The sequence below is a fragment of the Nanorana parkeri genome, unplaced genomic scaffold (assembly GCF_000935625.1).
Source record: "Nanorana parkeri isolate BGI_ZX_2015 unplaced genomic scaffold, ASM93562v1 scaffold453, whole genome shotgun sequence".
In the NCBI taxonomy this organism is placed as follows: domain Eukaryota; kingdom Metazoa; phylum Chordata; class Amphibia; order Anura; family Dicroglossidae; genus Nanorana; species Nanorana parkeri.
The window spans coordinates 328,798-343,305 of NW_017306721.1; the positions used below are offsets into that span (position 1 = coordinate 328,798).

The window sequence follows — 14,508 nt, forward strand, 5'->3', positions numbered from 1 at the left end:
TTAAATAATTAAATTTCTTGAAATGTATGTTATTTTTTTAAACAATGTTCTAAATAAAAGACACACTTGTATACGTCCTTAAAGCAGAACTACAAACACCAATTCCTTACAGCCGAAGAAGTTCCCATGTAAGCCTCTATTTGGACTGCAGCTGTCATGGTGCTGCGCATGTGACCAGCTATGACATCAGCCATTTGAGGTCTTGAAAGCTCAGTTAAGAGCTGTAAAAAGCACGCTGGCAACCTTGGCCGTTGGCATGCCTTAAAAACAACTATTTTTGTGAGTAAAGTTACTCTTTGAAAAACAGTGTCATTTTTTTGGGTGGGCAAATTACACCGGGCACTTGCTCGGCGGCCCAGTTCAACACAATCAGCCTGATTGTGTTGGGGTCAGCTCAGGCTGCTGTGCCCGATGGCCAGTCCATCCCTGCTGAGAGCTGTCATACTGGGCTTCCGAAATGTGGGATTCAGGTAGTAACAAGGCCAGTGCTATCAGACAACTTCTGTCACCAGACAGCATAGACAGAAGTCTGAGGGCCACCTGAGGGTGCGGTAGGGGGATGCAAGCCTTCTGGTACCACAGCGTTTACAGCGCCATTCTACACATCACCCCTGCTGCGATATCTACCACATCACCCCTGCTGTGATCTGCCACATCTGCCACTGCTGTGATCTGCCACATCACCCCTGCTGTGATCTACCACATCACCCCTGCTGTGATCTGCCACATCTTCCCCTGCTGCGATCTGCCACATCTTCCCCTGCTGCGATCTGCCACATCTTGCCCTGCTGCGATTTGCCACATCTCACCTGCTGCAATCTGCCACATCTGCCCCTGTTGCGATCTGCCACATCTGCCCCTGTTGCGATCTGCCACATCACCCCTGCTGTAATCTGCCATATCTTTCTTACTGCAATCTGCCACATCTCCCCTGTTGCAATCTGCCGCATCACCACTGTGTAACGGCTCCCGGCGGCTCACCCGCGTGACGTCACAGACACGCCGCGGGGTGTCGCTCCTGGGCCGATGACGTCACACGGCTCCGCCCCCTCCTCCTCTTAAACCGGAAGATTTCAGATGTCTGGCGTTCCAGCAATCAATGCGGACGCCAGACCTTCACTGGCCTCGCAGCACAACGGAGCCTCTACACAAACCCTCTCCTCACAGAGCCCTCACATGCCCACGCAGATCGAGCAGATCGTTGGCAAGTCCCTGCTGCCACTTCATCCAATTGCGGGCTCACCAGTCTAAGGAGAGGATCAGTTCCCTGAGAACAGCTAACCGCAAGTATACTGTGTAGCTCTCTATTGCCATCCGGTGGTAACTCATAGGCGCTGCTTGCTGTACAACTGAGAACTGTGAACTGTTATTGAAACTGCTATACTCTCAGAACTTTGTTGATAATTCCTACCAATACTGTATTGTGACAAGAACAGTCAGTGATTGTGGAGATCGATCTTGTCATTACACCAACGGGTCCGCTTAACAGGTGCATTGAGTGAGACTCCTCAACTTGATTAACCTCGCTGTAATTAATTGTTCCACTGTTACTATCACTCTTTTGGGAGATTGGTGCAATGATGCGCAAAACCTAGTGGCGAGATTCATTGCTGCACAAGCACCCTTGGTCTTGGGTGTGTGACGCGGAACGGGGTTCCGCAGCTGAGCTCCATAGCCTCCCTTAGTTAGGGTATTATACACTGCTGCCATCTGCCATATCTGCCCATGATGAAACCCTCCATCTGCCCTGCAATATGTGCCACATCTCCCCTGCTGCGATATCTGCCACATCACCCCTGCTGTGATATCTGCCACATCTCCCCTGCTGTGATATCTGCCACATCACCCCTGCTGTAATCTGCCATATCTTTCTTGCTGCGATCTGACACATCACCCCTGCTGCAATCTGCCACATCTCCCCTGCTGCAATATCTGCTACATCTCCCCTGCTGCAATATCTGCTACATCTCCCCTGCTGCAATCTGCCACATCACGACTGCTGCAATCTGCCATATCTGCCCATGATGAAACCCTCCATCTGCCCTGCTGCAATATGTGCCACATCTCCCCTGCTGCGATATCTGCCACATCACCCCTGCTGCGATATCTGCCACATCACCCCTGCTTTGATGTGCCAAATCTGCCCCTGCTGTGATGTGCCAAATCTGCCCCTGCTGTAATGTGCCAAATCTGTCCATGCTGCGATCTGCCACATCTGTCCTGCTGCGATTCTCCACATCTGCCCTGATGCAATCCTCCACATCTGTCCCTGCTGCGATCCTCCACATCTGCGCTGCTGAGACCCTCCACCCAAGACATCATGCCGACACCCTGGAGCAGAGCGGCAGCAGAGTATGTAGCAAATGTATATACTATTCTGCATTGCTGTATAATGTATTGCTGGGATTTGTAGCCCTCTATAGCTGATGGTATTTTGCATTTGCTGTATAATGTATTGCTGGTATTTGTAGTCATCTATAGCTACTGGTATTCTGCATTGCTGTGTAATATATTGCTGGGATTTGTAGTCCCCTATAGTTGGTGGTATTATTAAGCATTGCTGTGTAATATATTGCTGGGATTTGTAGTCCCCTATAGTTAGTGGTATTATTAAGCATTGCTGTATAATGTGATGCTGGGTTTTGTAGTCATATAAAGATGGTGGTATTCTGCATTGCTGTATAATGTATTGCTGGGATTGGCTCGGGCTGCTGCTGCTCCGGCTCTGGCTGCAGACTTTTTAGGTGTACACGTCCCCAGGGCTGGTGTGGGATGTGCATCTGAGGATGCTAGGAGGCCGGTGTGTGCCACTCCTCATATGGCCAATAATGAGTATGAATTATCAGTAAGTAACACCATTGTAGAAGATGGGTAATATTAATATGTGTGGGTGATAATATTATTATAATATTATGATTTTCTTTTCAAAGGTTCCTGCTTACTGAATACTCATTTGTACACCATGGACCCATATTTATCCTATACCTGCCTGTCCCCTATGGAGCCTGTACTGTATGTGCCACCCATAGACTGTATACTGCATATATGTTGTCCCCTGTAAGTAGGCAAATTAGGCAGAGGTGAGGCCTAAGGCAGCCATCTGTGCTCCTTGCAGGCCACATTTTATTACCCATATGACTGCTTTAGATTCTGCGAGCATCCACCTGAATGTCAACATTCTCTGCTACACATAAAGCTTTCAGTTTGGAGCAGAAATTACATATCACAGCACATCAAAGTTTCCTGCCCAGACTCTCAGTGGTGACCGGTGGTGTTGTGGTTTGCTTGTGTACAGAATAGGTGATTTTGTGCCAGAGTTGCTGGAGAACTATGAACACTATTTTTGGAGAACTAACCTGTACACCATGCTCGGGGTGTGGAGGATGGCTGGGAAGGAGGAGATCTGCTGAGGATATCACAAGACTTCTCTGCAGCAAGCTTCCTATATTGTTGCTAAGGTTTGTATGCTGGTTGTAGCAAAGCTTGTGTGATGGCTGTAGCACTCCTGTACTTACCAGCAGCACCTCTTGATTGCCCTTCTGTGTTTGGCTTCACCCCCAGATTGCAATGGTGTGGAGCCTTCAGGGGTCATGTGATTGGGTTCCTCAGCCTATGTTTTGCCCCGGTCCAGCCCTAGTTCTAGAGTTTTAGTCATGCTAACTGATGTTTTTTGCTTGCTCAGGTCTGCCTAAATATATAGATAGCAATATGCTTTTTTTACTTTTTGTTAAGCTTACCGTTGTCCACGTGTAAATATATCCATCAATGTTAAATACAGGTACGATGTAGAAATCAACCTCTTTTAGGACTTTGGCAAGAATAGCATCAGTTTGATGAGTTGAAAGAAGCTGTGGATTAGAATATTGTATAAAGAAAAGTTAAATAGGTAACAGTATTAGTGCATACTTTAAAATGCTTTAAAGCAATAACTTTTGAAATGTCCTCTTCTTTGATTTGCTAAACTCGCAACATCTGCACAATCAGTGGCTTTGGTGAAGACCTTTAAGCAGGGTTGCTCTTTGACAACTATTAGGCACCCTACTTGTAACATGGAGGATCCCCTTGACATCAACTCATGCCTCTAGAAGGCAGACCATAACAGGGATGACAATTTTATTTTGTTGCTAAATTCTGGCTCAATGGAGTGTTATACCAGTACTAAAAGACAGTTTTTTTCTTTATTTCAGGGTCAGGTTTCTTATATTTTACTATTTAAAGTGACATTAAATGATGCCTCTTGATCCGATCGTCTTCTTCTTTCCAGTAGTTTTCAGGAGTCCCTCCAGCGCTGGTGCCGGTCTCTGATCCAGCACTGATTGTTGTGTCTTCCTGTCCCACGTTGTCTGCTACCGGCTGCGTGCATTGACTTACCTTGTGTCTCTCCTCTTCTTCCGGCCGAAGATCTTTACTGCGCATGCGCCCGCCCCATGATCCTTCATGGCCACTGAGGAAGCTTCAGATCTTTGGATGGAAGCGAGCGACAGAAACACAGGTAAGTAATAACCTTTTTGGTGAATGTTTTTGCATATATCTACTGCTTGCTAGCAGTAGATACTGTATAAAGGAAGGTTTCATTCTACTTTAACTTACTAGTGTGATTCTATCATAGAATGGGATTTGTTCCAATAGTTATTTGTATTCTGCAGCATAGCAGCAGATCCTGCAGCCTTGGCTACATGGTGGTTACGTGCTAGTGGTAAAGACTCACCTTCTATCTCCGAGCTTGAAAAAGAGGATCTCCTCGAAACGTGTTGCTCACTGTCACGGCCATGTGCACTCCCCTTCCCAATCGACTGTCACTTCCACTCCATCACCTCTAGAACATATACTACACGAAGACCAGAGGCATTTTGCACATCAGCCTTTTGGCACACCTAGCATTCAACCTGCTTTCTACCTCAGTCCTTGACCCCTGAGCTCATCACTATAACTGATGACACCATTCCCAGCCGCCATAAACAACCCCTAAAGCAAGCCCTATTTAATCCCTACTCTGCCACTTGGAGACCACTGGAAATTGAACAAAAATTTTTAACCATCACTCCCTGCAGCGCTAGAATCGCCACCGTGCCCAGATCCCTGACACCACAAGTAAGTTTTTCACCTTTTAAAAAAAACACTTTTTCACAAATATACAAAATCAAACCATTTATAATTCTGGATTTGCGCTCTTAGTGTCTCATTATTATTGTAAAGTCTCCTGGTATCTGCCTGAATTCAGTAGCGCTCATACACAAAGAAAAAGGATATAGCACATAGCTTAATTCCGTATAAAATATTTACATATAAAATGAATAAACTGAATTCAGGCGGATGTCAAGAGATGAGACACCTTTGATGGAGGAGAACTACATTTACCCTTATTATGATGGGAATGCTATTGAGACCACACTAAAATATTTTAAAAGGTGAGCAAAATCAGACTTGCAGAGTTTATTGGAATTTCTGCTTCAGCTTGATAATCTCTCCTTAGTAGTGATATATTCCTAAAACTGTTATGAAATGTGGATAATTTTAAGTTTACTTTGGTGGACTGAATTCCTATACACTGATATTTGGGACGATTCCTTGAAACTTTGTTTGACTTTTCTATGTTTGTATTGGTTTATCACAGTTCAAGGATTGTTTATAACACTGTTTTTGACACTTTGTATGATCAATGAGCGCTACACTGTTATTCTTGTTTGCATTAAAGTGACATTAAGCCGTTAGGGAGCCAGAAGTTCTTCAGCCGGGAGTGAGCGGCGCAAGAACAGGTAAGTAATTAGGTATTTGCCTCCTTTTTTATTCATGGGGCATATATTTACTGCTTGATAACACTCGCAGCCTTCCCACCTCAGCTGTCACAACAATAAAAATTCAACAAAAAATAAAAAGTAAAAAACAATAAAATAAACACAAAATTTAAAAAATAAGTAAAAAATAATAAGAAATAATAATTCAAATTTAAAAATTTAAAAAATAAAAAAGTGATACAAAAGTTAAAAAAAATAATTATGAAAAATAATTAAAACAACTCTGCCATCTGCATGCAAATAAACGCATGCCTAGGGCATTGTATGTGTGTGCGTTGAGTGCTGCCCCGATGTGCAGGGAAGACAATAGAGGACTTGTTGCACTTCATGTGACTAAAGATATAGGTGTAGAAGGATTTTTTAATTAATTGGTTAGTTGGAAAGGGAGAGGGCGAATGAAAAATAGGAGGAGTTCAGCTTCAAAAGGAAAACTATAATGGTTTACGGTCAGAGGTTTTTTTGGTTAGTAAGTTTTTAAGTTTCTAAACTGCACTAGTTAGCTAAAAATAAACACAGCTGTAAACGTGTTCTTTTAAGGCAGACTGGCTCTCTTTGAAACTTTGGACTTAGCCATTTGAGAGCCTAAAGCTCCACCTGGTGGCTCCAAAAGAGAGCACAGATTTTTAATATGCAATATATCATATTTACCTGCTTAAGAAATATATTTTAAGATTTTTTATTTACTCTTGACCCATTTAATTAAATAAAAAAAATAAAAAAATACAAAATCACTATATATTACCTTAAAAAGGTCTACTTCCTAACATCCCAAGTAAATAGGAAATGGGATAGATATAATTGCCCCTGGTTCTATCTGCTACCTGTGTTTTATGATGTATTTTTGAGTGGTGTTCATTAAATATGGAACTTGTCATTGCTTCTGCCTACCAATGTCTTAAAACAGCTCCAACTGTACACATAATTTTTCAAACTGTGTTTGCTCTCTAAGATTATTAATTATGAGCCATAGCAGCCCTCCCTCTTATTCTTATTTTTTCTTAAACCTGGTTAGGTTTCTTAATGGATTCTCAAAAATAACATACACATGTATTATTTACCTCTTTTACAAACCATTGACAAAAAGCTACAGAGACCCATTCTCTAGCATGAATTCCACAATCAATAAATATGACTTTTTTCTTCTTTTCAGATGGCCATCCAATCTGTGAAAGAAAATTAGGGATTACTAGTGTACTAGCACAAAAACACACATAACACATAGGCATCAATTAGCATTCTGAATGTTATATTTTCCTGGCTAAAAAACAAGGACTTTAACTAAATAGCTTTTAACATGGGCATATGGGGTGGGCCGCTAGATTTTCCTGTGAGGTCCTCATAGGTTCTCCAATATACAGTAGATAGACTGTCCTATCAGTGGGAGGTTTAAAATTATTTGAACTTACCCTAAAATAGTATATTGATCGTCTTTCATATGTTGATCCCAAATACAGTTTAGTCACCAAGTCTTGGTGTTTCTCTTTAATCTGGTCCATCCAGTCATAGATCTATAATTAAAATGCAAATATAGTTTAGCTAAAGTTAACTTTAAATATAAAAGGAAAAGTGCTGTTAAGGGTTAATTTACACTTGTGCATTGTGGCAGTGCACATATTAACGTATGTTTCTGTAACACTCCTTTATGCTTTAGGTGCAGTGTGTTTCAGTGCCATTTATTGTGAATTTTGCCCCAGTAAAAAGTAAAAATCTACATTTTACAGTAGAGTATGCACTATGTAGCCCACCTTAAGGCAACACAAGTTAACACATACCATCACGCATGTTGACGTGCATGCATTAACGCTCCTCAATGGAACAATGAGGCCTTGTTCACATGAGTTGAACATTTAGAAAAGAGAAACACTGATTATTGGACCTATAGTGTTAACTCGCTTTTAGCACACGCTTGTAATGTGTTAAAGCAGCTTAGCAAAAAAGCTTGCCTAGAGCCCTGCAAGTGTTTTCATGTTTCTTTAAAAGGGAAGTGATGTAAAAGGGTAATAACTGGCACATGTACAGCTGGTCCTGGTAATTGCTGGCACAAGTACTGGCTGTCACTGGTACAGGCTGACACAGATAATGGCTGTCAAACGTACTGGCTGGCACTGCTATTGGTTGGCCCTTATGGCCCACATGGCCCACTAGGAAGGTGCTGGAAGTGGTTAGAGGGACCCTCTGGTTGGCAAAGCTGGTGTGCAGACAGGAAGTGGAAACTGGATCTGTTCTGTCCTCTTGCCCTATCATTTTCCAGTGCTTTCTGGAATTTCAGAACCTCCAATGCCTCTTCCCCAGTGCCTAGAAAATTCTTCAGCAAAGCTTCTTCTATAGGAGTTGTTAAGGCACACTTCAATAAACATTAACAGAGGTCTGAAGTGACATGCATATGGCAGAGCTAAGTGAGGCAGAAGTTGGTGAAGAGAGAAGCTGTCTTCGCCATGGCAGTGTCTCTCCTGGCAAGTGGCAGACCTGCTTTAATTCGATTGCTGCTTTACAACATTAAGTATGCAATTGGTGCAATCTATTGCGTGTATGTATATGGTTCTGCTGGTGTGTGCGTGTGTATGAGTCCATGTGTGATCTTGTTCTTAAGAGTACCTGTACCCCTGTATGTTATGGTCTCTAAGGACATTGTCCAAGAGCTTCTTGAATGATTCCACCCTCTTAGCTGAAATCACTGCATGTGGCAGCGAGTTCCAGACCCTAACCACTCTAACTGAGAAGAACCCCCTTCGCCCCTTGTGCTGAAATTTTTTCTCCACCAATTTTAGATGGTGGCCTCTAGTCTTTGTTATGGGGTTAACCGTAAAGAGTTTGTTGCTAATGTTGCTATCCCCATTGAACATTTTTTACATGAAAATCATGTCCCCCCTTAATATTCTCACTTCCAACGTAAACATATTTAAATTTAATAGCCTTGTCTCATAGCTCTGGTCCTCCATCCCCTTAATGAGTTTGGTTGTCCTCCACTGGACTCTTTCCAGCTCAAGGACATACTTTCTATGGACTGGTGACCAACACTGGACCGCATACTCCAGATGAAGCCGAACTAGTGATGTAAAGTGGCAAAATTATAAACTTGTCTCTGCAATACATCCCCTTCTTAATACAGGATAGTTTTTTTTCAGCAGCTTGGCACTGCAAGCTATTATTGAATATGTGGTCTACAATGACCCCCAAATCTTTCTCCATTTCTAAATTCCATAGTGGCATACCCATAATTGTATAGCCCTTTTGCCTATTTTTAACTCCAAAGTGCATTACTTTGCATTTATCGACATTAGAGGCATTTGGGTTGCTAGGCAGCCAGACACCAATAGGAACACAGATCATGGACCAGGGCAGAGGTGTTTCTTGTCCAACATTTTTGCATATCTTGACAATATGATAATGCTAAGTACAGGTTATGCAATGATTCTGAATATCCCTCTGAGGGTAAGTGGTTGCACTTATCTAATAGATCATGGGTTTTATATACAGCAATTTGGAAAATGTAATATGTATGTTTTAAAAAAGAGGTCCTGTGTGCCCTCAAAATGTTACATCATTTTTTGGCTTTTTGCATTTCCTGTGCAAGTTTAAAATGCTATGTTTTTCACCTAAGGAGAAGATATGAGGAAACTATACATAGAGGAACTGGTTCCAATAAGTAACAACTGTCTAAAAGAGGTTTTTACTATCTATGGAGTGATAAGATGAAGCCATGTTGAATACAAAATGGAGTCAGATCTACGATGAACTGAATATGAACTCATGGCTTAGTGTTTGCGAAAACTTGTTTTTGTCCAAAGAACTCTTCTTGGATCAAGTTATGTGAATGGACGTTATCTCATTTCCCCCACTATTTAGTAGGAAAACAGGAAGATAGTGATTTATGGTTTGACGTCAATATATTCATTTCTGAGAAATAATTATCAATTAACTAGTATGCCAGGTCAGAATGACCTTTCCAGTTGGACATTAATCTCATATAAACTGTCATGTATTAATACACCCATTGTTTGATAGTTGGGGGAACTCCTATCTTCCCCTAGGATATGTGCCCGCAGATAGCCTATATAATGTTTTGGATTTTGTATTTAAGTTGTCACACTTTCATCCTATCTGAGGTGTGAACCGATGCGTATCGTACTCTACTATAAACCAATACACAGATTGCATATCTACAAGGCTTCTGATGCCATTTATTCAAAGGCTAACTTATCAGGAGAGATTCCCTTATACTTCCTGTGGCATCTCCAAGACAGCAATTAAGGGGAAATCTCCCCAAGACTAAAAAGGGCAAAGTGAAAACTGCAGAGCTTATTTAAAAATGTAATTCTTACCTCATCCATGGGGTGATATTGAGTATAATCATATGTTTCCAAAGACACAGCCTTCATTTTTTTATTATAGACATTGTTCATATCTATCATTTGTTGCACATCATCAATTAATACACTAAAAAGGAAAAAGATATATATAGGGGATCAATAGACATAAAGTTATCTGACCATTGCTTCTAAACAGTTCATTTTACAAGCTATTGCAAATAGAACAGATGTGAAGGACAACACAAATTATAGATAAATACAAATACATAAATACAAATAGACAAATGGTGAAAAATTTACAGACAAATGCCATTTACAGATACCCTCTGGACCCGTTCCCGTAGCCAGTTCTCTATCCACGTACACACCAACTCGACACACCACCTACATGCCAGGTGAAAATATACTTTATGGTAATTAAACTAATAAAAGGTTAAATAGATGAATAGTTGTAGGTACATAATGAGTATATATTGTAAAAGGAGCAGTAAAGATAAAGGCCAGCCTTCTTTATGTTAAGGAACTGCATGAAAAATTCCCAGAACATATAAAGACAGACTTTTTATTGAATGATCACATGGCAGGCCAGTCTTAGTGTCCTCATTACTAAATGATTATAACAAAATGTGACACAGAGAAGACAAGAGCACTCTTTTCTAAAACAAGATTTTTATCATGCATGTCACTTTCATATTATCTGAGTCCCAGAAAAGATCAAGGTGGGCATCAGCAACAGGTTTGAGATTAGGATGATGTCTCGCAGCCTACCCTGGGATAGACCTTTTCCTATCTATATACAGGCTTATTTTTCTATTCTATTCTCCAAACTTGCTCTAAATACAAGAACATACCTGTATGGGATATCATATTGGAGAAGTGTATCTTTCATTTCATTAACATGAGAAGATGGAATTCGGACATGGACCTCTCTTCCGGCATTTATTCCTTCAGGAATGTTTGGCTGCCACAAATCCAGCTGGAAACAGAATAAAACATGCACCACATATGAGTTAACATTTTAGCTACATTGATGATTACGGTTATGTTGAAAGGAAAAAAAACATTTATTTACCCTGGTCTATTTAGTTGGTTACCAACAGCATTATTTTTTTAAGTGTGCTTAATAATTGACTCAATATTAATTTGTATGCTTGTGTTTAATAGTTTGTTTGCAAGGATGTATTTCATACATCACAGCTTTTTCCTTCATCTCCTAGATAACCAATATGCGCATGTTACAGTAAAAATTGATAAAATAAGCTCAAAGTTTAAAAATAATCTTATTTTAATTTTTACCTATTATCTATACCTGTATTGTAGAAGGAGACAGGGATCTGTTTTGAACCCATAACTATCAGGACTGGCAGTGGACACATAGGGGTTGATTTACTAACCTTATAAACACACCATGAACATGTATACACCTCTGTAGTGTGTTCCCTCCCAGCATGATCTATGGGTGGAATCTAAACACCTTTGTAGTGTGTACACACCCAGCAGGTGTGTTGTGCAAAGCCAAGCATGAATTGCAAGGTAATGTTGTATAAATTAGCTCTATGTTGTGTTGCTTGCGTTGATTAATGCAGGAATGTAAATGCATGAGCTAACCATTTTTGTCTAAACTGTAAAGCAGCATTATATATGCATCATGTGCATGATTTTTCCATATATGGCATTAGTGGAAATATGCTTTTAGAGTCTTTTTGGTTGATAGATACGTTTTGCTGTGTGTTTAGGTTAGTAAATCACCCCCATACAGTCAGGGCAAATAGTGATGAGTTGTTTCACCTATAGCAGCCCCCATTGCCATAAGGCAGGTGTGGCTACTGGTACTTGGATGCCCCTAGGACTTAAACTATATGCTCTGACCGAGTGATGCCACCGGCCGGCCCCAGATACCAAACAGAGATATGACCTGAAGACGGAACACACAATCAGAGAATTATCCTGGGATGTGCTGAAGTCAAAGGTTAGAAGCTGCCGAAAGGGTATTCCGGGCACAGGCTGAGGTGCCTGAACTACACAGGCTGCCTGACAATAACGAGAAGCTTGCACCCCTTTTGTATAAAATCATACAATTAACTAGTTAGTAGACATGTGCGATTCGTTTCGTTCCGAATCGAAATTCGGACAAATTTTCGGAAATTCGGACATTCGGAATTACAGACATAACGAATGCAAACGAATCCGAATTTCCATTTCCGAAATTCGGTAGCGTTAGTACTAACGTTCGTTTCGTTTTCTGTTCTTATTCGTTTCTTATTCGTTTCGTTCGTTGGAGCAAAGTGACATTAGAGGAGAAAAATATTTTTTCCCCCTCAAATGTCACTTTTGCTGCAAACGAACGAACGAAACGAATAAGAAACGAATAAGAACAGAAAACGAAACGAACGTTCGTACTAACGCTACCGAATTTCGTCCAAATCCAAATTCCGAATCCGAATTGACTTTCACACCCGAATCCTGAAAAACAAAATAACACAAATCCGAATTTAAAACGAAACGAAACTAAACAAATTTTTTGGCAGTGCACATGTCTACTAGTTAGGGCCCTTTATATCAGCAAGGGCACATGTATATGATCATTCTTGACAAGAAAAGGCTTGTTTGACCTGCTTTGCCTGCAATTTAAATGCACCTTAATTGAACATGCTTTATCCAAAGAAAATCAACTCAACAAAAGCAGGTGAAACACAGTCTTTTCTTGTCAAAACTGGGTTTGAACATCACAAAATATACAGGGTTATTCACAAAATAGTGAAGATTTTTGAGAAGGCAGGCGAAGTGAACAATCTGGGACAACATAGCTGAACTAGAAAGTGAACTGAATTGAATAATTTTTCCAAATCAGCTATGTTGTCCTAGATTGCTCACTTCTGTGGAAGACAGGATCTTCTCATGTTATGCCCCAAAACTCTGGAATTCTCTTTCCAAGAAGAGAGTGACCTTTTTTAAAACTCTTTCAAATCAAACTGAAAACTTTCTCCTTTAGAAAAGCCATCAGCTAAGTCCCTGTTCACAACTAGGGGGTCTATTCACAAAGCTGCCGAAGGATCTGGCCGTAGCTTCGGCCGATCCTTCGGCTAGCTTCGGCACCAGGACCCCTTCGGTTCAGGAGAACCGAGGGGGTGCTGTACGGCTATTCACAATAGCCCGTACAGCTCCCGATCAAAGCCGATATACGGCTGAAATCAGCCGTACCAGCCTGAAGTGAATAGCCGAACAGTGTTCGGCTCACTTCACTTCTGATCGGTCATTCACTCGGCTGCCCTCGGCAGCTTTGTGAATAGACCCCTAGGTGTTTTGATGCTCAAAGCTAAGCGCGACAAAACTCTCAACACAAGAAATCCCATTCATTTCAATGGTCCCTGTTCACACCTGAGAGTTTTGTCGCAAGCTGTAAAACGCTGAATTCTGTAAAAAGTACACAAGCTTTCTTTTGGCAGCTTACGGGGGGGGGAGGGGGTTGGCCCCATAGACTTCAAAGGAAATGTGCGACACAAACCTTTTGCACATTTCTGTGCTAATTTTTGCGCGTGTTTGTCCATTTACCGCAATGTATTTCAATCTACTCACTAAAGCATGCTAAACACGCTAGACATAACGCACGCTAATATGCACAAATACACTGACTCCTAACTGTGAATGGAGCCTAATGGTTCCTTTTTTGTTTATCTTGTGTATCATTTGTTCTTGTTTTTGTTTCTATTTTAAAGTGCTTTGGGAAAGTACCTTTAATAATGGTGCTATATACAAAAAGGTTATCATTATTATTGTTAATTATTATTATGAGGTTGTTATAAGGTTATGAAAAGTAGTTGCTGATTACAAACATAGGTGAACATTTCCAATTATTTTTTCCTCAGCCACTTCTAAGTAGTTTGCAATTTACTTACCAGCCAGCGATTGGTTAATTCTTGCAGATGCTCAGCATGTTTTGCTGTCTGTGGGATGATTCGGAGCACTTGATCTCTGTAATAAATGTTATTGCAATCAGAGTATGGATTGTATTCACTGGCAAAATCCAGTAACAGAATAAAAAGAATATTTTTTACTAGACAAAAGATTCAATTCACTAAAACAAAACACATGTGGTATTTATATTACTACATGTAATGCTCCATTTCTTACAGCTGAAAACTAACGGGTCTATTCACTAAGCTGCCGACTGCCGAGGGCAGCCGAGTGAACAACCGACCCCAAGTGAAGTGAGCCGAACACTGTTCGGCTATTCACTTCAGGCTTGTACGGCTGATTTCAGCCGTATATCGGCTGAAATCAGCCGTACATTGGCTTGCTTCGGCCGACCCGAAGTGCAGAAGGAGTTCGACTCAGCCGATCCAACATATGGATCGGCTGAGCCGAACCTCCGGCAGGCTTCTCACTGCTGTTTGGGCTATTCT

At 41.1% G+C, this 14,508-nt stretch overlaps 1 protein-coding gene across 1 annotated transcript in view; it reads right to left on the bottom strand.

Annotated features, from left to right (window-relative positions):
* LOC108790190 (carboxypeptidase O-like) overlaps positions 1-14,508 on the bottom strand; it is a 37,562-nt gene that overhangs the window by 10,800 nt on the left and 12,254 nt on the right. The window contains exons 2-7 of the mRNA XM_018560401.1: positions 14,002-14,077; positions 10,957-11,081; positions 10,118-10,232; positions 7,202-7,303; positions 6,854-6,958; positions 3,738-3,848 (exon numbers count right to left, since the gene is read on the bottom strand). Coding sequence (XP_018415903.1) covers positions 3,738-3,848; positions 6,854-6,958; positions 7,202-7,303; positions 10,118-10,232; positions 10,957-11,081; positions 14,002-14,077 — 634 coding nt within the window. The remainder of the gene's footprint in view (positions 1-3,737; positions 3,849-6,853; positions 6,959-7,201; positions 7,304-10,117; positions 10,233-10,956; positions 11,082-14,001; positions 14,078-14,508) is intronic.